The sequence below is a fragment of the Oncorhynchus keta genome, chromosome 23 (assembly GCF_023373465.1).
Source record: "Oncorhynchus keta strain PuntledgeMale-10-30-2019 chromosome 23, Oket_V2, whole genome shotgun sequence".
Taxonomy (NCBI): Eukaryota; Metazoa; Chordata; class Actinopteri; order Salmoniformes; family Salmonidae; genus Oncorhynchus; species Oncorhynchus keta.
Genome location: NC_068443.1, coordinates 30316392 through 30339963, shown reverse-complemented (window position 1 = coordinate 30339963; position 23572 = coordinate 30316392). Strand labels below are relative to the sequence as shown.

The 23572-nt window shown below is 41.9% G+C and overlaps 1 protein-coding gene across 5 annotated transcripts in view; it reads left to right on the top strand.

Moving 5' to 3' along the window:
• Positions 1-23572, top strand: part of LOC118402151 (solute carrier organic anion transporter family member 5A1-like) — a 35140-nt gene that overhangs the window by 396 nt on the left and 11172 nt on the right. For 4 of the 5 annotated variants that reach the window (XM_035800124.2, XM_035800123.2, XM_035800122.2 and 1 more), the window contains exons 2-5: positions 376-1776; positions 13576-13708; positions 18688-18905; positions 20240-20404. In XM_035800124.2, the coding sequence (XP_035656017.1) occupies positions 786-1776; positions 13576-13708; positions 18688-18905; positions 20240-20404 (1507 nt within the window). In that variant the 5' untranslated portion in view covers positions 376-785. Of the gene's footprint in view, positions 1-17; positions 178-375; positions 1777-13575; positions 13709-18687; positions 18906-20239; positions 20405-23572 lie in introns of those variants that run through there. The other variant, XM_035800125.2, reaches the window with a different exon arrangement.

Here is a 23572-nt window from a genome sequence, read left to right as displayed (position 1 = left end):
CCACCAGCAGACCAGCAGCAGCCGCTCGCCAGAGCTAGCCGCAGTGTTTACTAGGCGACTGTAGATAACGTTAGCTAGCTACTTATTTATGCCTATTTTTTTATGTAGGGGCTGTAATGAAAACTGGTCGACGTCGGTACATGCTAGATGGCCATTCAACGGTGTTTTTAGGAGCATGTCAGTTTTTTTTATTGTTGTTGAATGTCAATACTGGTTTCATTTGTTCGGTTTCATGTCTAACGTTAACAATTATCTGCCTAGCTACTCAAAACATACAGATTATATTACGACAATGACAGCTAACCTTTAGGTGGTACTGGGGAGGTGAAAACACTCAATATGTCTGAAATGTATTACTTTCTTCTTTTTGTAAAGGGGATTCCAGGGGGACCATGTCAACTCTGCCGTGTCCATCGACCCAATACCATTTTCTTTCTGTTTGACTCAAAACACCAACATCCTCTACCGACTCAGTTAACGCTAGTGATGGTGAGCATCTGCAGCGGCTAAAGGCATGGCAGACAATCTACGACAGAGGCCTCGAGCTCCAGAATCAGATGCTGGCAGAGCACAAGGGTTCGCGAGATAAACATAGAGGCAGTGCAAAGAGCAGAAGCCATTATCCCTTATTTTCTCACTTTTATTGGACCTGGCTTGCAGCCCGAAGCTGTTTTTTACTGGATGAAGTGTGTATATTATAGTGTAAGTGGTGTCAGCTATTGAACGCAGTGACTGGACTTTTAAACTTACTCTTGTGAATTCAGCCAGCTCATCAACAAAACACAATGGCATCTGATGACCACAAGGAGACAGAGAATGATCTGTCAGAACCCCTTCAAGCGGATGATGAGTTATTGAGTCAGTATGAGGAGGAGGACCCTGCTAGCACTAACTTCAAATCCAAAAGTTTACCTGCTCTGAATGACTCAGGCCAGCAAAGCAAGTCCTTGTTGGCCAAGTCTATGCAGCAGCAGGTGTCAATAACGGAGGAAAAGTGCGCTGAATTAATCCAACTCCCACAGAGGATCAACCTGAACCAACCTCTACCTGAATCCTCCACTAGGACTAATGTTAACTATTCCCCTTCCAGTTCTAGTGTGGTGGGGATGAGTAGTTCATTTAACACGGAGACACAGGTGAGCAAGCCCAGGAGTAAAAACCCAACGAGGCAAGGCTTCCTCACCTCGAGGTTACCCCTGATGCGTTTACCCACTAGGAAATACATTAATGCAATTCTCGAAGACTCTCGCTGTTTTTTATTTTGCATGTGCTACCTGACATTCATCCAGTCACTGATGGTGTCTGGCTACCTTAGCAGTGTCATCACCACCATAGAGAAGAGGTACAGCCTCCGGAGCTCTGAGTCCGGCCTGCTCGTCAGCTGCTTTGACATAGGCAGTCTGCTGGTGGTGGTCTTCATCAGTTACTTCGGAGGCCGAGGGCAGAGGCCCAGGTGGTTGGCAGTGGGTGCAGTGTTCATAGCCGTCGGAGCAGCACTCTTCTCATTGCCTCACTTCATCTCCCCTCCGTACCAAATCCTGGAGGTGAACTCGTCCCGGGGCAACGAGGGCCTGTGTATGAACAACAACGGTAGTGGCAAGGACTTCCTGGATGTGTCTTGTCCCAGAGACCAGGAGGGTAATGAGCACAACCTGTACGTGGCCCTGTTCATCATTGCACAGATACTGGTAGGCATGGGGTCGACGCCCATCTACACCCTGGGACCCACCTACCTGGACGACAACGTCAAGAAGGAGAATGCCTCTCTTTATCTAGGTAAGACGTGAGTGTGTATGTGAGATGGGGTGTGAAAGGACCGAAAGACTACACAACGCACAGGAAATAAACTAGGAGATAAAGGAGAAAGGCAACTCGGCTAGCCACCTCTGTGCCAGATTTACTGACTAGGTCTACGGTTTGGGTTCAGATAGAATGTCTCCTACTGCCTTTCCACCTGCCTCTGCCTATACACAAGGCCTTACAATACATTATGACATTGGCTACTTAAACTTTGACTTCAGTTATTCAATCAATCCTTGTCCCTAGATCTTTTCTCTCCAGTGGTCTGAAACAAGGTAAACCTAATTAAGGCCTGAACACTGAAAATAAAGAATAGTTATGATACAGGCTTGTATTCTGTGGTCACCCATGTCTGGTGCCTGCCTCCAGTACACTCAGAGAAAATAAACTCCACAAAATAATTAGCTCCCGTTTGTGTCCCAAATGGCACCGTGCTCCCTATATAGTGCACCTCTTTTGACTAGAACCCTCTAAAGAAATCCTTTGACACAGCCCAAATTCAGTCCCCTTTCTTCTCCTAGACCCAGTCTAACGGTGTTCTCGTGGAAGGCCGGTTCACAAAGGACTGAGCAGCTTTGATCATGCGGTCACTTGGTGCCAGCTGTCCAATGGCTGGATACACACTGGCCAAGATGTGACAGAACTTGGTCCATCATTTCCTGTCTGGCTAGCTGGAACACGGAGTGAAGGAGGACAGACTCTGGTCAAATGTAGTGCACTATATAGGGAATAAGGTGCCATTTGGGACGTAGACTAGAGTGGACAACACTAATGGTCTTTGACAGATCTCTATTCAGTCTGATAGAGCCACAGACAGACAGTTACTCTGAGGACAGGACATAACTCTTAGGTAATGGATCAAATGTTTATTCGTTGTATGTTATTCACTGAGTTCCAGGAAAAGGGATTTATAGGCTTTGGAAACCAGAGAATGAACCTATAGTTAGTCCAAAAAAGGCAAGATAACCAGATGTTCTTTTACATATTAAGAGAGTTCTTACAGTAGCTTTTAATCTAAGATTATACATACTACTGTGTATATAATCTCAAAACAGTGTGAGATTTTATTGGTACTAGGTTTATTAGGTCAGGTTGTCATGAGTGTGCCCATGATTGACCAACACAATACAACATCATTATTTTCTTGGACTCCATAGGCGAGGGAGTAAACTCCAACTGGAAAATAAAATTGATGACATACGATTTAAGATTATCCTACCAACGGGACATTAAAAACTGTAATATCTTGTGTTTCACCGAGACGTGGCTGAACGATGATACGGATAATATAGAGCTGGCGGGATTTTCCGTGCACCGGCAGAACAGAGAAGCTACGTCTGGTAAGACGAGGGGTGGGGGTGTGTGTCCATTTGTCAAAAACAGCTGGTGCGCGATGTCTAATATTAAAGAAGTCTCAAGTTATTGCTCGCCTGAGGTAGTGTGGTCTACAGATTATCATAAGGTACTCTATCTGCCAAGAGTTCTCATCTATATAATTCATAGGCTTTGATTTACCACCACAGAACAAAACTGGCACTAAGACCATGCTCAACCAGCTCTATAAGGCCATAAGCAAAAGAGAAAATGCACACCCAGAAGCGGTGTTCCTGTGGCCGAGGACTTTAATGCAGACAAACTTAAATACGTTTTACCAAATTTTTACCAGCATGTCACATGTGCAACCAGATGGGAAAAAAACCTAGACCACCTTTACTCCACACACAGAGATGCATACAATGCTCTCCCCTGCCTTCCATTTGGCTAATCTGACCATAACTCTATCCTCCTGATTCCTGCTTACAAGCAAAGACTAAAGCTGGAAGTACCAGAGACTCGCTCAATACGGAAGTGGTCAGATGACGCGGATGCGACACTACAGGACTGTTTTGCTAGCATATACTGGAATATGTTTCAGGATTCCTCCAATGGCATTGAGGAGTACACCACCTCAGCCATCGCCTTCATCAATAAGTGCATTGACGATGTCGTCCCCACAGTGACCGTACGTACACATCCCAACCAGAAGCCAATGAATTACAGGCCACATCTGCATTGAGCCAAAGGCTAGAGCTGCCGCTTTCAAGGAGCGGGAGACTAATCCGGACGCTTAAAAGAAATCCCGCTATGCCCTCAGACGAACAACCAAACAAGCAAAGCATCAATACAGGATTAAGATTGAATCCTACTACATCGGCTCTGACGCTCGTCGGATGTGGCAGGGCTTGAAAACTATTACAGACTACAAAGGGAAACTCAGACGCGAGCTGCCCAGTGATGCAAGCTTACCAGACGAGCTAAATGCCTTTTTATGTTTGCTTCGAGGTAACCAATACTGAAGCATACACAAGAGCACCAGCTGTTCCGGATGACTGTGTGATAATGCTCTCGGTAGCCGATGTGAACAAAACCTTTTAAACAGGTCAACATTCACAAAGCCGCTAGGCCAGACGGATTACCAGGACGTGTACTCAAAGCATGCGCCGACCAACTGTCAAGTGTCTTCAATCACATTTTCAACTTCTCCCTGACCAAGTCTGTAATACCTACATGTTTCAAGCAGACCACCATATTCCCTGTGTCCAAGGAAGTGAAGGTAACCTGCCTAAATGATTACCGCCCAGTAGCACTCATGTCAGTAGCCATGAAGTGCTTTGAAAGGCTGGTCATGGCTAACATCAACAGCATCCTCCCGGACACTCTAAACCCACTCCAATTCGCGTACCGCCCCAACAGACCCATAGATGAAGTAATATATACAGGGGGTACAGGTACCTGCTATATACAAGGGGTACCGGTACCGAGTCAGTGTGTGGGGGTACAGGTTAGTTGAGGTAATTTTTACATGTGGTAGGCGTGAAGTGACCAGGCATAGATAATAAACAGCGAGAAGCAGCAGTGTACAAAACCAATGGGGTAGAGGGGGTTGTGTTAATGTAAGTAGTCCAATGGCCATTTTGATTAATTTGAGATGGCGTCATCTGTGGATCTGTTTGGGCGGTATGTGGATTGGAGTGGGTCTAGGGTATCAGGGAGGATGCTGTTGATGTGAGCCATAACCAGTGCTACGGGGCGGTAATCATTTAGGCAGGTTACCTTCGCTTCCTTGGCCACAGGGACTATGGTGGTCTGCTTGAAACATGTAGGTATTACAGACTCGGTCAGAGAGAGGTTGAAAGTGTCAGTGAAGACCCTTGCCAGTTGGTCCGCGTATGCTTTGAGTACATGTCCTGGTAATCCGTATGGCCCCGCAACTTTGAATGTTGACCTGTTTAAAGGTCTTGCTCACATCGGCTACCGAGAGCATTATCTCAGTCATCCAGAACAGCTGGTGCTCCCGTGCATGCTTCAGTGTTGCTTGCCTTATACATTACATTTTTTATTTTTTAAATTTTTTAAACTGAAATATCTTTAGTCCATAGGTATTCAACTCCTTTCTTATGGCAAGCCTAAATACGTACAGGAGTGAAGATTTCCTTAACAAGTCACATAATAAGTTGCATAGACTCACTCTGTGTGCAATAATAGTGGTTAACAGTATTTTTGAATGATTATCCCATCTCTTTACCCCACACATGCAATTATCTGTGAGGTCCCGCAGTCGAGTCGTGAATTTCAAACACAGATTAATCCACAAAGACCAGGGAACATTTTCCAATGGCTCGCAAAGATGGACACCTATTGGTAGATAGATAAAAATAAAATACAGACACTGAATATCCCTTTGAGCATGGTGAAGTTATTAATTCAAATACATATTTTTTTTTGTCACAGGAATGCACCGAATACAACCGGTATACAATTTCACCTTACTGTGAAATTCTTACTTACAAGCCCTTAACCAACAATGCAGTTCAAGAAAGAGTTTAAAAAAAATGGTAATTAAAGAAAGTAACACAATATAATTACTTAACAATAATGAGGGTGTATACAGAGGGTACCGGTACCGAGTCAATGTACGGGGATACAGGTTAGATGAGGTAATTTGTAAAGTAACTGCTTATATAATAATAAACAACAAGTGGCAGCAGTGTAAAAACAGAGGGGGGTGTCAATGTAAATAGTTTGGGTGGTCATTTGATTAATTGTTCAGCAGTCTTATGGCTTGGGGGTAGAAGCTGTTAAGGAGCCTTTCGGACCCAGACTTGGCACTCTGGTACCGCTTGCTGTACAGTAGCAGAGAGAACAGTCTATGACTTTGGTGACTGGAATCTTTGGAAATGTTTTGGGCCTTCCTCTGACACTGCCATACGCTTTAGATTATGTATAAATACGCCCAGTGACTACAAAGATACAGGCATCTTTTCTAACTCAGTTGCCAGGAGGAAGGAAACTGTTCAGGGATTTCACCATGAGGTCAGTGGTGATTTTGTAACAGTTTGGCTATGGAGTTTAATGTTTTTTGTTGTTGTTACTTTTACCCCTTTTTGTCCCCAATTATGTGGTATCCAATTGGTAGTTAGTCTTGTCTCATTGCTGCAACTCCCGTACAGACTCGGGAGAGGCAAAGGTCGAGAGCCATGCATCCTCTGAAACACGACCCAACCAAGCCACACTGCTTAACCCGGAAGCCAGCCACACCAATGTGTCGGAGGAAACTCCATACACCTGGCGACCGGTTGGGATGGTGTTCTTCAGCGTGCATGCGCCCGTCCCGCCACAGGAGTCGCTAGTGTGCACAAGGACATCCCTGCCGGCCAAACCCTCCCCTAACCCGAACGACGCTGGGCCAATTCTCCCAGTCGCGGCCGGCTGCGACAGAGTCTGGACTCGAACCAGGATCTCTAGTGGCACGGCTAGCCAGTGCAGTGCCTTAGACCACTGCACCCAGATAGCAGGAAACTGAGGATGGATCAATCACAATGTAGTTGCACCACAATACTAACCTAAATGAAAAGAAGCCTGTACACAATAAAAAATATTCCACAACATGCATCCTGTTTGCAATAAGGCACTAAAGTAATAGTGTAATAAATGTGGCAAAGACATTTGCCTTTTGTCCCTGTTGAGGCAAACACAACATATTTTCAAGCATGGTGGTGGCTGCATCATGTTATGGATATGCTTGTCATCAGCAAGGACTAGCGGGTAAAACATTTTTTTGGGGGGTTGGATAAAAATAAGCGGAATAGAGCTGAGCACAGGCAATATCTGAGAGGAAAACCTGGTCTGCTTTCCAACAGACACGGGGAGACAAATTCACCTTTCAGCAGGACAAGGCCAAATATACACTGGAGTTGTTTACCAAGACAACATTGACTGTTCCTGAGCTGCCGAGTTACAGTTTTGACTTAAATCGTCTTGATAATCTATTGCAAGACTTGAAAATGGCTGTCTAGCAATGATCAATAACCAACTTAACGGAGCTTGGAGAGTTTAAAAAATAATAATGGGCAAATAACAATCCAGGTGTGCAAAGCTCTTAGAGACTTACCCAGAAAGACCTACAGCCATAATGGCTGCCAAAGGCAATTGTAACATGTATTGACTCACGGGGTTGAAATCCTTTCATTAATCTTAAATCTTAATCCAATTTGTCATTACAGAATATTTTGTGTAAATCGTTGAGAAAAATAAGACAAATCAATTTTAATCCCAATTTGTAGAACAACAAAATGTGTAAGAAGTCAATGGGTGTGAATACTTTCTGAATGCAATGTATATATTTGGCTTCAGTTGGTGTCCTCTACATTTGGTCATACAGGCAGTTCTGTTTCAGTTGGGGCTGTGATCTGGGGGGCTGTCTATGGGAAATAAAGCAGATTTGTTGGATAGTTGTAAGATGACAGTGCAGTGTCAGCAGGTTGCCATGACGATGCAGTCATCCCACATTTCATTGTGCCTGACTCTGTGCCGCCAGTCTCCCTCCCTCCCTCCCGCAAGGTCACAGGGTCCCAATTGATCCAGCTGCCAGGCTGAGGCTCGCATAATTTTTCTGTAACATCCGGCCCGTTACGCTTGCATCAATCTCCTTTATGAGTACAGGACACGGACACTAACAGTAAAACACCTCATTTCACCCATCTGAGCTCATGTACTCAGGGCTGTAGAGACACAGAACAGCTCCCTAAGAATATACTGTATGTAATTAATCAATGTATTAATGATAATAATGGACTCTGACTGAGTGGGTAGTTCACCACTTTGTTCCCCATTCAAATGAACCACGCTATCCGTACAGGACAACCAGTTCAAAACCTGTACATGTCTCTGAATCCGCCTTGGTCTAGGGTGACTGACAGAAGAGCAGTTGGGGAACGGGGTCACTTGTCAACTTTATTGCTCCACAGTCACACACACGCACAAAGCATGTGTGCCTCCAAAGAGAAACTTAAACAATTATTTTTCTACCTCAATGCTTACGTCACCCTGTTTATTATTACAGGGCAATTGCATCATGTAGAAACCAACAGGAGCATTTCACATTCAATTCATTCAACAATTTATGAGGACTGCATTTCCACAAAGAGCCAGACAATGATGATGGGCTGTTTCCCAAATGGCACCCTATTCCCTTTTATTTCTTTCATCACATTCCCAGTGGGTCAGAAGTTTACATACACTCAATTAGTATTTGGTACCATTGCCTTTAAAATTGGTTAACTTGGGTCAAATGTTTCAGGTAGACTTCCACAAGCTTCCCACAATAAGTTGGGTGAATTTTGGCCCATTCCTCCTGACAGAGCTGGTGTAACTGAGTCAGGTTTGTAGGCCTCCTTGCCCGCCACGCTTTTTCAGTTCTGCCCACAAATTTTCGATAGGATTGAAGTCATGGCTTTGTGTTGGCCACTCCAATACCTTGACTTTGTTGTCCTTAAGCCATTTTGCCACAACTTTGGAAATATGCTTGTTTTTTTTGTCCATTTGGAAGACCCATTTGCGACCAAGCTTTAACTTCCTGATTGTTTTCTTGAGATGTTGTTTCAATAAATCCACATTTTTCCACCCTCATGATGCCATCTATTTTGTGAAGTGCACCAGTCCCTCCTGCAGCAAAGCCCCCCCACAACATGATGCTGACACCCCCATGCTTCATGGTTGGGATGGTGTTCTTCGGCTTGCAAGCATTCCCCTTTTGTCTCCAAACATAACGATGGTCATTATGGCCAAACAGTTCTATTTTTGTTTCATCAGACCAGAGGACATTTCTCCAAAAAGTACAATCTTTGTCCCCATTATGCCGGTTTCTTGCTGAGCGGCCTTTCAAGTTATGTCAATTTATAGGACTCGTTTTACTGTGGATATAGATACTTTTGTACCTGTTTCCTCCAGCATCTTCAAAAGTCCTTTGCTGTTGTTCTGGGATTGATTTGCACTTTTCGCACCAAAAGTACATTCATCTCTAGGAGACAGAACGCGTCTCCTTCCTGAGCGTTATGACGGCTGCATGGTCCCATGGTGTTTATACTTGCGTACTATTATTTGTACAGATGAACGTGGTACCTTCAGGCATTTGGAAATTGCTCCCAAGGATGAACCAGACTTGTGGAGGTCTACAAAAAAAATTCTGAGGTCGCACTGGAATTGCGATACAGTGAAATAAATTATATAAGTGAGATATCTGTCTGTAAACAATTGTTTGACAAATTCCCTGTGTCATGCACAAAGTAGATGTCCTAGCCGACTTGCCAAAACTGTAGTTTGTTAACGAGATGTGTGGAGTTGTTGAAAAACGGGTTATAATGTCTCAAACCTATGTGTATGTAAACTTCCAACATCAACTGTATGTATGAACTTAAGTTTGCACGAACCCAAGTACATTAAGAGACTGCCCCTCCCTACCTTCATGCTATGCTCAAACCATACACCCCAAACTGAGTACTCCACCTCAGGATTCTTGGCCCTCCCACCATTAAGGGAGGGCAGCGCCCCCTCAGCCCAGTCCAAGCTCTTCTCTGTCCTGACACCCCAATGGTGGAACCAGCTTCTCCCTGAAGCTAGGACAGCAGGGTCCCTGCCCATCTTCTGAAAACATCTGTAACCCTACCTCTTCAAACAGTATTTTAAATCATCCTCCTCACCTCGACCCATGACCCAGCACTTGCATTTGACTACCTCCCCCCTACTTTCTATGCTTGTGATATGTGGTTGTCCAACTTAGCTATCTTAAGATGAATGCACTAACTGTAAGTTGCTCTGGATAAGGTGACAAAAAATGTCAAAATGTTTATAAACAGTGAAATATCTTTCCCGCTTGCTTTGTCCAACAATGCAGTAATAAAAGATAAAGAAAAAAGTCAAAAAACAAAAAATACCCGAGAAATAAAAGTGTAAGTACTGTTATTGCATTTTTTATGGTTGCCTGCCCATATTTAGTGTATTCATGCTCCTTGAATTATTCCACATTTTGTTAATGCCTGAATTCAAAATGGATTAAAAATGTATATAATTTACACACAATATCCCATAATTACAAAGTGATAACATGGTTTTTGAAGTGTATTGAAAATGAAATTATCTCATTTACATAAGTATTCACACCCTTGAGTCAATACTTTGTAGAAGCACCATTAGCTATTACAGCTGAGTCTTTCTGGGTAAATCTCAACGAGCTTTCCACACCAGGATTGTGCAACATTTGTCCATTTGATTATTTTCAAAATTCTTCAAACTTTGTCAAATTGGTTGTTGATTATTGCTAGACAAACGTTTTCAGGTCTTGACATATATTTTCAATTAGATTTAAGTCAAAACTGTAACTCGGGCAATCCGTAGCATTCACTGTATTCTTGGTAAGCAACTCCAGTGTAAATTTGGTGAATTAATTTTTCAGTGTCTGGTGGAAAGCAGACTGAAACATATTTTGCTTATGCTTAGCTCCATTCAGTTTCTTTTTTATCCTGAAAAACTCCCCAGTCCTCACCCATTACAACCGTACCCATAACATGATGCAACCACCACTATGCCTGAAAATATGGAGAGTGATACTCAGTAATATGTTTGGCGCAGATCCAATACAACACAACGCTTTGTATTCAGGACATAAAGTGCATTTCTTCCTTCTTTTCACTGTCAATATTGTTGACCCTTCCTCAGTTTTCTCCTATCACAGCCGTTAAAATCATGGTGAAATCCCTGAGCTGTTTCCTTCCTCTCCGGCAACTGAGTTAGGAAGGACGCCTGTATCTTTGTAGTCACTGGGTATATTTATACACAATCCAAAGTGTAACTAATTACTTCACCATGCTCAAGGGGATATTCAGTGTTTGCTTTTTTAAATTAAAAAATAATTGCCATTCTTTGTGAGGCATTGGAAAACCTCCCTGGTCTTTGGTGTTTGAAATTCACTGCTCGACTGAGGGTCCTTACAGATAATTGTATGTGTGGGGTACAGAGATGGGGTAATCATTCAAAAATCACGTTAAACACTTTTATTGCACACAGAGTGAGTCCATGCAACTTATTATTTAACTAACTTCTTAAGCACATTTTTACTCCTGAATGTATTTATGCTTACCTTAACCAAAGGCTTAAATACTTATTGACTCAAGACATTTCAGCTTTTCATTTGTAAGAATTTGTAAATAAACATAACTCCGCTTTGACATTATGAGGTATTGTGTATGTCATTGACCCCCCCAAAAATAAATTTGATATTCAAGCTATAACACAACAAAATATGGAAAAAGTCAAGGGGTGTACATACTTTCTGTAGGCACTGTAGGTTGGGGGAAAAGTTGTGCTTACAGGTCCACGACAATTTGCCATTGTTTTGTCTTTCAGAAACGGACACAATCCTTTTTCAGATAAAGCACAAATTATTGCTAAAGATTAGAACGGTAGCTTAAGTAAAATATGGGTAGGCTACAGTATTGCTGTGCGATAGGATCGTGACATCATTGCCTATTTAATCCCGGGGTCTATACCAAGGCAGGACATATGAACTCAATAATCTATAGATAAACTTAATATTGTACAACAATTTGTCTTTTGCATGCCAAACCACACGGAAAAGACGCCGTTAAAATGTGCGCACAAGATTAGAGAGCATCAGCCACCGTACCTGTTTTCTGTTATGAGTGTGAGGCGAGTTGTAGCTAATACACCCGAGCAGTTTATAAAGAATTCAGCTCGTCTCGTTATTTCTATGCTGAGCAAAAATATGAATGCAACTTGTGAAGTGTTGGTCCTATGATTCATGAGCTGAAATAAAAGATCCTAGGAATGTGCCATAGTCACAAAAAGTGTATTTCTCTAAAATGTTGTGCACACATTTGTTTACATTCCTGTTTGTGAGTATTTCTCATTTGCCAAGAAAGTCCATCCACCTGGCAGGTGTGGCATATCAATAAGATAATTAAACAGCATGGTAGTTACACAGATGCACCTTGTGGCCCAGTGGGTGGGCCTATGGCCTCCCAGGCCCACCCATGGCTGCACCCTTGCCCAGTCATGCGAAATCCATCGATTAGGGCCTAATGAATTTATTTAAATTGACTGATTTCCTTATATGAACTGTAACTCAGTAAAATCTTTGAAATTGTTCCATGTTGCATTTATATTCTTGTTCAGTATACGTAACAGTATTCTCTCTTGAATGGAGTTCCTCGAGTTTCCCAGCTGCCTTGGCTATATGCCTGTGCTCGAAATCAACAACGGTAGGGACAAAGTAATTGTTTTGAAATACTGTATGTATTATTGGCACTGGCAGCTAAACTTATCAACACTAAATCGACCCTTTTAACTATACAAAACAATGCACAAACAGTCTATTTTCTGGCAGTTTATCCGCTCACTTTACAGGCATGACAGTGTTGACGGCATTGACGCTCGCAGCCCATCTGTTTTTTGCCATTCACTACCGTGCATTCTAATTCCAGCGTGTACACACGCTCCTTTGCGTTTCTTTTGATTTGGCCTTAATACCAATAGTTCCAAATTATACAGCAAATAAAGGTTTATAAATCAATATGTTTTATCTTTTTTCAGAAATGGTACACACAGACATTTTTGCCGAATTTTACACGAACAGTTATAAATGAGGCACCTGGTCATTAGGCTGCATTTCCATTGAGGATTCTGCTCGCAACAAGCCTTTAATGTCACACTCCTGATGGAAACACAATAACACTATAGATCACATTAACATGAAACACTGGTGTTGGGGTGAGCATGGAGAAGGGTGGGAATAGGGTGCCGTTTTGGGGCCCACGCTCCTGCTGCTGTGTGTCTGCATCGGAGCCTGTTCTATAACGGGTGCCGCAAGCAAAAATAGTACTCTGCTCAAATAAGAGATTGGGCCTGCAACTTGGCCTCAAGGCCTTGGACAATAACCCATGTCCACACAATCAGCTGGGGCTCACAACTTCCTGGGTTTTGCTGCCACACTGAGTCAGGAGGAAGACTGCTTGGTGCATGATGTGATGACACAAAGTATTAAGCAGTTTTGTGTCATGTGGGTGTGAATTGCTGGATGATACAGAAAGGGAAGGCCTAGCCTGTGTCTAGAAATGGCACCATATTCCCTCGATAGTGAAGGGTCAAAAGTAGTGCGCTTCATAGGGAATGGGGTGCCATTTGGGACGCAGCCCTATCCACTTCTGGCTGAGGTCTTTGAGGATATCATGTTCTTAGTAGCATTAGCACCATTAGATAGATGACGTTGCCCCCATTTGGGTTCCGGTCAAAAGTAGTGAACTATATAGGGAATATGGTGCCATTTGGGATGCATCCATACTCTTTATTCTCTGTTCTCTTAGCATTCCAACTCTTCTTATCCATTCTCAACATGTACATTTGTCCTTATGCCTAACATCATGTATTTATTTTTCTCTGCAGCTGTCATGTACGTGATGGGAGCCCTGGGTCCGGCTGCTGGGTACCTGATGGGAGGAGTTCTCATCGGCTTCTACGTCGACCCCAAGACTATCGTCAACATCGATCAGAGCGACCCTCGCTTCATTGGCAACTGGTAATGTTCCAGACTTCACTGAATATGTTAAATGATGCGATTGAATAGAAATGTTAGAGAGGCGCATGCGCGTACCGATAGGATGCATGGGGAGAGAGTAGCTCAGTTTTGTATCAACAAGACTGTGGTTATATAAAGAAACCAGACATCACATAAGCCTTTTAAAATCAATATATCAAATTCATCATGTAACCAGGAGAGAATGGAGCGGTCAGTTATTTACAACTGTGAACCAATCTGTGGCTAAAGCAACACTGCGACTCTAACCCAACAAGCCATGGCTTCCCTTTAGGGCCGTCTCCACCCCCCAAAAAAATCTTGGTCAACCGAGAATAGCCTGTTCTTTCGACCAATCGAATAGTCCATTTTTAAACATATATTTTACTACATGTAGACACACCCTGTGTCTATGTGTTTAAAAAAGATCAACTATATGCACTGAGCTTTTCTGATGCTTTATGAGCACTGTTTGATAAAATAAGACACACAAATGACTAGGGGGAGTCCGACCGCAATTGATTTGGGTTCAGACTTGCTGTGGTAAAAAATAAACACAGACTGTGTGCGTTGTCTTATAGCAATTTTTGACTGAAAAGTTCTGTTACCAAAATCTCTAATTTGTTCAGGAAATAGATTCCCTCAACCGTTGCTCTCTTTCTGTGACAGATGTATGCATTAGCATGCACGTGACCAATAGGGCCTGACCAGCAGGTGTATCTCACTGATCATCCCTAAAGCCAACACCTCATTTAGCCGCCTTTCGTTCCAGTACTCTGCTGCCTGTGACTGGAACGAGTTGCAAAAATCGCTGAAGTTGGAGACTTTTATCTCCCTCACCAACTTCAAACATCTGCTATCTGAGCAGCTAACCGATCGCTGCAGCTGTACATAGTCTATTGGTAAATAGCCCACCCATTTTCACCTACCTCATCCCCATACTGTTTTTATTTATTTACTTTTCTGCTCTTTTGCACACCAATATCTCTACCTGTACATGACCATCTGATCATTTATCACTCCAGTGTTAATCTGCAAAATTGTAATTATTCGCCTACCTCCTCATGCCTTTTGCACACAATGTATATAGACTCCCCTTTTTTTTCTACTGTGTTATTGACTTGTTAATTGTTTACTCCATGTGTAACTCTGTGTTGTCTGTTCACACTGCTATGCTTTATCTTGGCCAGGTTGCAGTTGCAAATGAGAACTTGTTCTCAACTAGCCTACCTGGTTAAATAAAGGTGAAATAAAAAAATAAAAAAATAGCCTATCATACTCGCATCAATAAATTGGTTATTACAAACTCTGAACACCGTAACGTATGTGACAGCAAAAGAGATGCAGAGGACATGAAAGAGAAACTCGAAACGAGGGAATATTTACTGGTTGCTGAAGAGGGAAAGGGGAAGTGCGATCAATGAAAAAATCTATCAAATGTATTTATAAAGCCCTTTTTACATCAGCAGATGTCACAAAGTGCTATACAGAAACCCAGCCTAAAACAGGTGCTGTTATATTACAATATTATTTTTTCTGACCATTTGGAACAGTGTAAATAACACTAAGGACATTTGAAGTAATACCTGAGAGGCTGTTCTAATGGAAAAAAGTGTAAATCCTTTATTACAGCATAGCAAAGATTAAAAAGGGCCAGATTTGTTAAATGGCTTCATCTGACATGTTGTGGTTGAATGAGGCTTGGAGCTCATGGAATCAGTAGGCTATTAAACAAACACTCAAACAGGCAACAGAAGCAGGATCTGTCTTAAGGCAAGTGCTGTTTTCTCGTCTCCTCACTCTGCTGCTGCCGCTGACTCCACAATGTTCTCCACACCAATATGCTGATTAACTTTGCTATTATGCACATAGCTAAATGGTCTTCCAGAACCATGGACAGCGACTGCTATCCAACCGAAGACGTTCTTTAAAAAAAGAACAGTAGGTCATAACAGACCTTTTATATTGGCAAATACATTTCATAGAATAAAATGTTAAGTTTGACATTTTCCTAAGTCAGAGGGTGTTTTTAATCTTCCAGACTTGGAATTGTATGAACTCTCAACCCAAGGCTTGTACTTGCGACATATAGTTAAACGCATAAAAGAGGACGTATTGAAGATACGCTAATACCCAGAATATTTTTGTGTCTATTTTCAAAGGAGCATTACAACTTCATAGTTGATAATACTAATGATATGGAAGAAAATGAAACACATTTTACAAGAACCAATATCACTCACTAGAAACACAACCGTATGGAACAATCGTTGGATAGCTTTTCAGAATTCATTGATAAATTGGCCCACATGGAATACTAAAGGCACTGGAACCTGTAAATGAATTTGTAATAGGAAATACATTTATTTCTATGACAACAATTGCAATTGTGGGTTGACCATGGTCGATATATTCAAATACATCCAACTTCAATACAATTCTCATCATTTCTTTAAAATGAATGTATACTCAAAAACTGTACATCAGCCTGTCGTTTACACAATGGAAAGGTGAAATTCTTTATTATAAAAAAATGTACATGTGTGGGCGACAGAGAGAAACAAAATGGTTTGAGGCCATTTGTCAGAAAGTGATAAAGATGCTGGAGATAAGGGTGGGGGCTAGTGGTTCTGGGCAGGTCTGATGTAATGATCTAGTTGTTTGTATGTGTTTTGTATTGTTTATAAAATATCTAATAAAATCGTATATATATTTGTTTATATTTAGATGTTTACAGATTTGTTTGTTAATGCTTAGGCCTAATATGTTAAATATGATGGGATTGATTGGTGGTGATAGAAATGTATGTTATGTACATGTTAGCTTGTTAAATGTGGGATTTGAAATAATGTACATTCAGTGCATTCGGAAAGTATTCAGACTCCTTTTTCCACGCTTTGTTACGTTACAGCCTTATTCTAAAATGTATTAAATAAAATAAAAATCCTCATCAATCTACACACGATACCCCATAATGATAAAGCGAAAACAGGTTTTTAGTTTAAAAACAAATTAATATATATAGTTGTAGTTTTTAGAAAACAATACCTAAACATTTCTGCAGCATTGGTCCCCAAGATCACAGTGGCCTCCATCATTCTTAATTGGAAGAAGTTTGGAACCACTAACACTCCTCCTAGAGCTGGCCGCACGGCCAAACTGAGCAATCGGGGGAGAAGGTCCTTAGTCAGGGAGGTGACCAAGAACCCGATGGTCAGTCTGGCAGAGCTCCAGAGTTCCTCTTTGGAGATGGGAGAACCTTCTAGAAGGACAACCATCTCTGCAGCACTCCACCAATCAGGGCTTTATGGTAGAGTGGCCAGCCGGATGCCACTCCTCAGTAAAAGGCGCTTGGAGTTTGCCAAAAGGCACCTAAAGGATACTCAGACGATGGTCTAATGAAACCAAGATTGAAATCTTTGGCTTGAAAGCCAAGCGCCACGTCTGGAGGAAACCTGGCACCATCCCTATGGTGAAGCATGGTGGTGGCAGCGTCATGCTGTGTGGATGGTTTTCAGTGGCAAGGACTGGGAGATCAGTCAGGAACAAGGGAAAGATAAACGGGGCAAAGTACAGAGAGATCCTTGATGAAAACCTGCTCCAGGACACTCATGACCTCAGACTGGGGTGACAGTTCACCTTCCAACAAGACAATGACACTAAATACACAGCCAAGACAACTAAGGAGTGGCTTTGGAACAAGTCTCTGAATGTCCTTGAGTGGTCCAGACAGAACCCGGACTTGAACCAGATCGAACATCTCTGAATACTTTCCAAATGCACTATTACTCTTCCAGTGTTCCATGCTGTTTAATTTGGGGCTTGTGTGTTGTGGGAATGTGCTATAGAACTCATTGCAGGGGATGGGATAAGAAACTTGAATGTCATTTTTATATTTACATTTGACTCATTTAGCAGACGCTCGTATCAAGAGCAACTTACAGGCACAATTCGTGTTAAGTGCCTTGCTCAGGGGCACATTGACAGATTTTTCACCTACTGTAGTCAACTCGGCAATTTGAACCAGTGTCCTTTCAGTCACTGGCCAACGCTCTTAACCGCTAGGCTTGCTCCCTGAGAGGAAAATAGTCTTAGACACACAGTCATATACAAAATTAACACTTTACATTACACTTGACATTAGGGCTGGGAATTCCCAGGGACCTCACGATATGAAATCACAAAACTTAGATGTTGATACGATATGTATTGCAATTCAATACTGTGATTTTTATTGTGATTTGATGTTCCAAACATATTGCTCCCCACGTCTGCTGCAGAGGGACAAGAGAAAGCCATGAGAAAATGAGTTTTGATCAGTCTTGGAAATAAGTCAACCAATCAAATGTATTTATATTTCCCTTCTTACATCAGCTGATGTCACAAAGTGCTGTACAGAAACCCAGCCTAAAACCCCAAACAGCAAGCAATGCAGGTGTAGAAGCACGGTGGCTAGGAACAACTCCCGAGAACGGCCAGAACCTAGGAAGAAACCTAGAGAGGAACCAGGCTATGAGGGGTGGCCAGTCCTCTTCTGGCTGTGCCGGGTGGAGATTATAACAGAACATGGCCAAGATGTTCAAATGTTCATAGATGACCATCAGGGTCAAATAATAATAATAATCACAGTGGATGTAGAGGGTGCAACAGGTCAGCACCTCAGGAGTAAATGTCAGTTGGCTTTTCATAGCTGATCATTCAGAGAATCTCTACTGCTCCTGCTGTCTAGAGAGTTGAAAACAGCAGGTCTGGGACAAGGTAGCACGTCCGGTGAACAGTGCTGAAAATACGATGGCTCACTATTTAAAAAGAAGATGGAGAACAAGTTAGAGGAGGAAAAATACAGGAGCTTTAGCGCAGGTAAAGCTGACTAGGCCTAGCTAATATTAACTACCTAGCCATTTTTTAATACATTTTTGTTATTTTTTTGAGAATCGATACCCCGCCCCCATCACTAAGCTAAACCCTCTCTGCTCTCTCAGGTGGAGCGGCTTCCTGCTCTGTTCCATTGCCATGCTACTGGTCATATTCCCCATGTTCGCCTTCCCCAAGAAGCTGCCTCCCAGAAACAAGAAGAAGAAGAAGAGGAAAAAGATCACCCTGGACAACGTGTCCAGCGATGATGACATCAGCAAGGAGAAGGCCGACAGCAAGAGTCAGAAGGTTACATCATCCATGGGCTTCGGGAAAGACATTAAAGGTATGTTATACAGAGAGAGAGGATACAGTATGTCCCAAATGGTACCCTATTCCCTAAGAAGTGCACTATATAGCTATTAGGTTGCAATTTGGGGTGCTATTGAGGCTGCAAGAAGCAGGGTTATCTCACTGACTCTTGCCTCTCATATACTATGAATTTGTAGGTTTCCATTGACCAGGTTTATTCGACAACAATTTCACACAAAAAATAATTGCGGGCAGATCTAGGAGAAGTTTTCTAAAGATCAACAACATGTATATCTGTTTCTACAGGAGTGGGGTTTTCTTTTGCTTTTAAGATCACTTTATTGTTCAATTGCACACAAAGTCCACCTGAAATGTTACTTCCGCTTTTAACCCTACCTCTAAAAGAAGCACGTACAGGTTTTGGAGAGTTGCCACACTGGGCGCTCTGGGAGCTGTTGTTGTGGGGGGTTAAGTGCCTTGCTCAAGGGCACAACGGCAGGCAATGGTATCTATGATTTGATACCAGCAACTCTCCGGCTGCTGGCTCGCTAGTCTAGCTACCGCTCCTTTATTGCAACAATGATGGGAAACGTATGATTGCCAAATAATTGTCAAGGTACGAGGGGCACATGATGTCATCACGTTACTATAAAGCTCCTCTCCACGTTTAATTCTAAATGCCTACTGTTTTAAAAATACATTTTTTTTTTCAATTATAAATATGTGTTCTTTACAGGGCAAGGATAATATAAAGACTTGTTTTTATTAGGTGTTGACGTCCTTACGTCCAGCTGTTTTTAGACAGTTCATTGGAAACTCACTGTAGCAGGCAATTGTCGCGTCTCTTTTCTATGCAATTTGTTTTTTAAATCACTCGACAAGTTTATGGAAACCTAGTTACTGATACTGATCGTAGTCTATAAATGCTTGGCATGGTTTGTTGCTGCCACAGACCGCTATATACAGCTGGAGCTGAACTTCTCTCGCACTATAACAAATGACTTGTAATAACAGCCCATTGCCTCGTTTTATGTTCTAATTAAGTTTAGTAAGTTGAAATATATAGGGTACTACTGTAATGAGGTTTCATTCTAATTATGGGCAGAGAAAATGTTGTCCCTATTAAGGTAGTGGGGAATCTGAATAGGAATGTGAATTACTGTACATTGTACATACTCCTTTATGTCCTCCTGGTGAGCAGATGTACCCTTGCATAGCTCCATAATATAAATGGTCCGTCAGCCTTCCCTGTGTCTCTGTCTGTCTTATGCTCATTTTGCTAACATGCTGTCTTGTTCCCCTACATGTTTATTTCTCTCCCCCTCTCTCCCTCGCTCTCTCTGTCTCTCCCTCCCTGTCCCTGTGTAGAGCTGCCTAAGGCTGCAGTGAGGATCCTGAGTAATGTCACCTTCCTGTTTGTGAGCCTGTCCTACACTGCAGAGAGCGCCATCGTCACCGCCTTCATCACCTTCATACCCAAGTTCATCGAGTCACAGTTTGGCATCCCGGCATCCAGCGCTAGTATCTACACAGGTAAATGCACTCCTAGTATCTACACAGGTAAATACACTCCTAGTATCTACACAGGTAAATACACTCCTAGTATCTACACAGGTAAATACACTCCCAGTATCTACACAGGTAAATACACTCCTAGAATCTACACAGGTAAATACACTCCTAGAATCTACACAGGTAAATACACTCCTAGTATCTACACAGGTAAATACACTCCTAGTATCTACACAGGTAAATACACTCCTAGTATCTACACAGGTAAATACACTCCTAGTATCTACACAGGTAAATACACTCCTAGTATCTACACAGGTAAATACACTCCTAGTATCTACACAGGTAAATACACTCCTAGTATCTACACAGGTAAATACACTCCTAGTATCTACACAGGTAAATACACTCCTAGTATCTACACAGGTAAATACACTCCTAGTATCTACACAGGTAAATACACTCCTAGTATCTACACAGGTAAATACACTCCTAGTATCTACACAGGTAAATACACTCCTAGTATCTACACAGGTAAATACACTCCTAGTATCTACACAGGTAAATACACTCCCAGTATCTACACAGGTAAATACACATCTATTATCTACTCAATTAACTTAACTATTTTTGTATATTTTGAGTGTACATTGAAAGCGTTAAAAATACACCGAAAACATAATAAATACATCTATACAGCTAAAAACAACAGTGTAATGTTAAAACAAGTTGATATTAAGGTTAAAGAAAGAGCTTTATCAAATTACCAGATTTTTCTAACTGTTACTTTGGACAAAGTCAAGGCATCAATATTCTCATAATGCTGTTTGTATAAAGAATCTTAAATTACAGCTCAATTGAATGAAATTCAGTATTTGTGATTAATCGTGATAGATACATTTCTGTAAAACTCTGTTTTTGGCTGTGGCTGCGAATACAGTTTTCTGCCTGTCTGTGAAAATCAGCAGCTAAGTAGAACATGACATCTCTAGACTGCCTGTTTTTGTTATGCTATTCTCAGTTAACCAGAAGTCAAATTCTCATGTGAAAGTTTGTCATTTCTTGTTTTACTTGGAGGGGGGAATCCCATTAACAGTTGTTATTACCTTTGTGCAAAGGAAGGAAGCGAATTCTCTTCCCTCGCAAACGGAAACTTCCAGCCGAACTTCCTCTCTTCTGCTAATTTCACCCGTGTTTATCATGGCCAAAAAAATACATTTTTGTTTTCATTCATTTTTACAATATAGCCAATTTTGACATTGTGGGTGTGGAAACCGTTTACCCTCCACACACGGGTTTGTGAAATCACCGCACTAACGTAAGCACCGCCTTCGCCCAATCTTAATTCATCCAAATAATCTATGACGAAAACCCCAAACCAGGAACTACTGCTGCTCGAATTCACATCATTTTATGTGCCTTGACAGATTCTCGCAGTTTCATCTGTACACGAGAGATTAGTGTTGTGTTTATGTTCGCAAAACTATTACAACAGCCAAGTTTGTACAAACATGTCGATTTAATGTATTTTGTGTACAACATGTAATTAGCTGCATGTAGCCTAACTCCCCTACTAAAAAATAACATGAAATCACACTTATGACTCCAGTTCGCTAACGATATTGTGCTAATCTCCCTCGCGGCAGTCAAGCTGAGAGTTTCCGCCAATAGTTGTTCACAATCTAGTCCAGTTGAGTCCGCAACTAGAGCTTGTTTCAAAACTATTAATAAATAATCATATTTGTATGTCTAGCGATCACAAATGTCCATTGTTTGAAGCACACTTTTATAAGTCTCAGTCAAAAATGGTGAATGAGAGACTTGTCTAGAACCGTAGCCACAGATTTTATTTTATTTGTATCATTTGACAGCCAAGTAAACACATCTATACTGAAAAAATATATAAACCTACCATGCAACAATTTCATTGATTTTACTGAGTTACAGTTCATATAAGGAAATCATTAGGCCCTAATCTATGGATTTCACATGACCTGGGAATACAGATATGAATCAGTTCGTCACAAATACCGTAAAAAAAATGGGCCTCACAATGGACCTGAGGTTCTTGTCACGGTATTTTTGTGCACTCAAATTGCCATTGATAAAATGCAATTGTGTTCGTTGTCCATTAGCTTATGCCTGCCCATACCATAACCCCACCGCCACAATGGGGCACTCTGTTCACAACATTGACATCAGAAAACCGCTCATCCACACAACGCAATGTATGTGGTCTGTGTTTGTGAGGCTGGTTGGACATACTGCCAAATTCTCTAAAAATGATGTTGGAGGCGGCTTATGGTAGAGAAAGGAACATTTAATTCCCTGGCAACAGCTCTAGTGGACATTCTTGCAGTCAGCATACCAATTGCACTCTCCATCAAAACTTGAGACATTGTGTTTTGTGACAAAACTGCACATTTTAGTAGCCTTTTATTGTCCCCAGCACAAGGGGCACCTGCGTAATGATCAGGCTGATTAATCAGATTCTTGATATGCCACACCTGTCAGGTGGATGGATTATCTTGTCAAAGGAGAAATGCTCAATGACAGGGATGTTAACAAATTTGTGCACCAACTTTGAGAGAAATAAGCTTTTTGTGCGTTTGGAAAACATCTGCAATCTTTTATTTCCGCTTATGAAACATGGGACCAACACTTTACATGTTGCATTTATATTTTTGTTCAGTCAATACACACCTAACACCCCTTGTTTTGAACACAGGTCTATTGTCTCCAGCTTCACCACAGAGGTCAGTTAGAGCCCTTGCCTTCAAAAGCTCCTTAGTCAGGGACACTTCCGGGACAGCCTGAAGGGGTCTGTGTCTTTAAGATTACTCCACGTCAGTGGGGCCACTGTGAGTTTAACGCTCACTACTTGACCATCTCCCAGGTGCCCCTTTTATTTTAAGGAAGAGTGTTTGTATTATTCATGGCTGCTGGCTGGGCCTTCACTCCGTCCACATAACATTAGTTGTACAGCTAGCCGTCTTAAAGCTTCCTCAGAAATCCCCTAAAAAGGAGCTTCTACTCTGATCTTTCTGTTTGGATGATGTGTTTGAAAGTGAACAGGAGGCCCAAATTAAATTATGTTGTAGAATAACATACGTCTAGATGTGAAACAGATTGCCGTGATCTAATCTATGAGTTCTAGAGACCGCATCATTGACTCTCTCTCTCTCTCTC